The 2812-nt window shown below is 44.8% G+C and overlaps 1 protein-coding gene across 1 annotated transcript; it reads left to right on the forward strand.

Moving 5' to 3' along the window:
* The first annotated feature begins 301 nt into the window (after window positions 1-301).
* LOC104983860 (olfactory receptor 52R1-like) lies at window positions 302-1261 on the forward strand. The gene has a single exon (XM_010833384.1). The coding sequence runs from the start codon at window positions 302-304 to the stop codon at window positions 1259-1261; it is 960 nt and encodes a 319-aa protein (XP_010831686.1).
* The last annotated feature ends 1551 nt before the right edge of the window (window positions 1262-2812 follow it).

A 2812-nucleotide genomic window follows, 5' to 3' on the forward strand; every position in this document is an offset into this window, starting at 1 on the left:
GACATTATTTTCCAAGGTAGTTTTCCTTCAGCAGATTCTACTTTCAAAATTTATAAAATATTGTACTTGGAACAAGCATGTTCTGACCCTATTTTCAAGGACATAAATATGAAATAAAATGAAAGTTAGCAATGTATTATATTGCAAAATTTTATTTATTAAAATAGTTGAATTCATTGTAGCTTACCATTAAGCCCAGTTCTTCCATCCAAAGGATTATAAATAATAATAATAATTTACTTTAATGCTATCACCTGCAGAGACTAGATCACCTTTCCAGTGGAGAAACATTAACCATCCTATGATGTTGACTTCACGGAATAGCTCTTCTCATCCTGTGTCCTTCATCCTGCTTGGGATCCCAGGATTGGAGAATTCCCAGTTTTGGGTTGCCTTTCCATTCTGTGCCATGTATGTTGTGGCTCTAGTCGGCAATATCACTCTCCTTCATGTAATCCGAACCGATCCCACCTTGCATGAGCCCATGTACCTCTTTCTGGCCATGCTGGCTACCACTGACCTGGTCCTCTCCACTTCCACACAACCTAAAATGCTGGCCATATTCTGGTTTCACGATCATGAGATTGAATACCATGCCTGCCTCATCCAGTTGTTCTTCATCCATGCCTTTTCTTCGGTGGAGTCCGGATTGCTCGTGGCTATGGCCGTGGACCGTTATGTGGCTATCTGCTCCCCACTGCATCACTCTAGTATCCTGACCCCATCTGTTGTGGGTAAACTGGGGGGAGGTGTGATGATGAGAGGGCTGCTGTGGGTGAGTCCTTTCTGCTTCTTGGTGTCCAGGATGCCCTTCTGCCCCAGTCGGATAATCCCCCAGTCATACTGTGAGCACATGGCTGTGCTGAAGTTGGTGTGTGCTGACACTAGAGTAAATCGTGCATATGGACTTTTTGTGGCCTTCTCTGTAGTTGGCTTTGACATTATCGTCATCAGTGTATCCTATGTAATAATTTTGAGAACTGTTCTGGGGTTACCCTCAGGTGAAGCCCGGCTCAAGGCTTTTGGCACATGTGCCTCCCATATCTGTGTCATCTTGGCTCTTTATATCCCAGCCCTCTTTACGTTTCTCACCCATCGCTTTGGACATCATGTGCCCCGAGTAGTACATGTCATGTTTGCTATTCTCTATCTCCTGGTACCTCCCATGTTCAACCCCATCATCTATGGAATTAGAACCAAACAGATCAGGGACAGGGTTATTCAAGGATGTTCTAGAAAAGACTCCCAACTCAAAGCATAGGGTTTTTACCACCCCAAGGTCCCTACTGTTAAGGCATTGATGATATAAATGCATAACGTTTGCCAGGATGTCACAATTTTTTTTTTCAAATTTACTGAGTTATAGTGAAGTGAAACTCATTCAGTCATGTCCACATCTTTGCAACTCCATGGGCTGTAGCCTGCCAGGCTCCTCTGTCCATGGAATTCTCCAGTCAAGAATACTAGAGTGGGTTGCCATTTCCTTTTCCAGGGGATCTTCCTGATCCAGAGATTGAACCCAGGTCTCCTGTACTGTAAGCAGACTCTTTACCATCTGAGCCACCAGGGAAGTCTGTATTGAAGTATATGTAACATAAAAATAGTTGTACATATTTAAGTTCAGTTCAGTTGCTCAGTGTCCAACTCTTTGTGACCCCACGGACTGCAGCACACCAGGCTTTCCTGTCCATCACCAATGCCCGGAGATTACTCAAACTCATGTCCATCTAGTCAGTAATGTCATTCAACCATCTCATCCTCTGTCTCCCCTTCTCCTCCTGCCTTCAATCTTTCCTAGCATCAGGGTCTTTTCCAATGAGTCAGTTTTTCACATCAGGTGGCCAAAGAATTGGACCTTCAGCCTCAACACCAGTCCTTTTAATGAAGATTCAGGACTGATTTCCTTTAGGATGGACTGGTTGGATCTCCTTGCTGTCCAAGGGACTCTCCAGAGTCTTCTCCAACACCACAGTTCAAAAGCATCAATTATTCAGCACTCAGCTTTCTTTAGAGTCCAACTCTCACATCCATACCTGCCTACTGGAAAAACCATAGCTTTGACTAGATGGACGTTTGTTGGTAAAGTAATGTCTCTGCTTTTTAATATGCTGTCTAGGTTGGTCATAGCTTTTCTTCCAAGGAGTAAGAATCTTTTAATCTCATGGCTGCAGTCAACATCTGCAGTGATTTTGGAGCCTCCCCAAAATAAAGTCTCTCACTGTTTCCATTGTTTCCCCATCTATTTCCCATGAAGTGATGGGACTGGATGTTATGATCCTAGTTTTCTGAATGTTGAGTTTTAAGCCAACTTTTTCACTCTCCTCTTTCACTTTCATCAAGAGGCTCTTTAGATCTTCTTTGCTTTCTGCCATAAGGGTGGTGGCATCTGCATATCTGAAGTTATTGATAGTTCTCCCAGCAATCTTGATTCCAGCTTGTGCTTCATCTAGCCTAGCATTCTGCTTGATGTACTCTGCATATAGGCTCAGAGGTTAAAGTGTCTGCCTGGAATTCAGGAGACCTGGGTTCGATCCCTGGGTTGAGAAGATCCCCTGTAGAAGGAAATGGCAACCCACTCCAGTACTGTTGCCTGGAGAATCCCATGGAGGGAGGAGCCTGGTAGGCTGCAGTCCATGGGGTCGCTAAGAGTCGGACACGACTGAGCGACTTCACTTTCACTTTTCACTTTCATGCATTGGAGAAGGAAATGGCAACCCACTCCAGTGTTCTTGCCTGGAGAATTCTAGGGACGGGGGAGCCTGGTGGGCTGCCGTCTATGGGGTCGCACAGAGTCGGACACGACTGAAGCGAC

This window comes from Bison bison, unplaced genomic scaffold, assembly GCF_000754665.1.
Source record: "Bison bison bison isolate TAMUID 2011002044 unplaced genomic scaffold, Bison_UMD1.0 scf7180017863478, whole genome shotgun sequence".
Lineage (NCBI taxonomy): Eukaryota > Metazoa > Chordata > Mammalia > Artiodactyla > Bovidae > Bison > Bison bison.

What these genes read in the sequence shown, in the direction of transcription:
- LOC104983860 (XM_010833384.1), top strand. Translation starts at nt 302, where the DNA reads ATGATGTTGACTTCACGGAATAGCTCTTCTCATCCTGTGTCCTTCATC.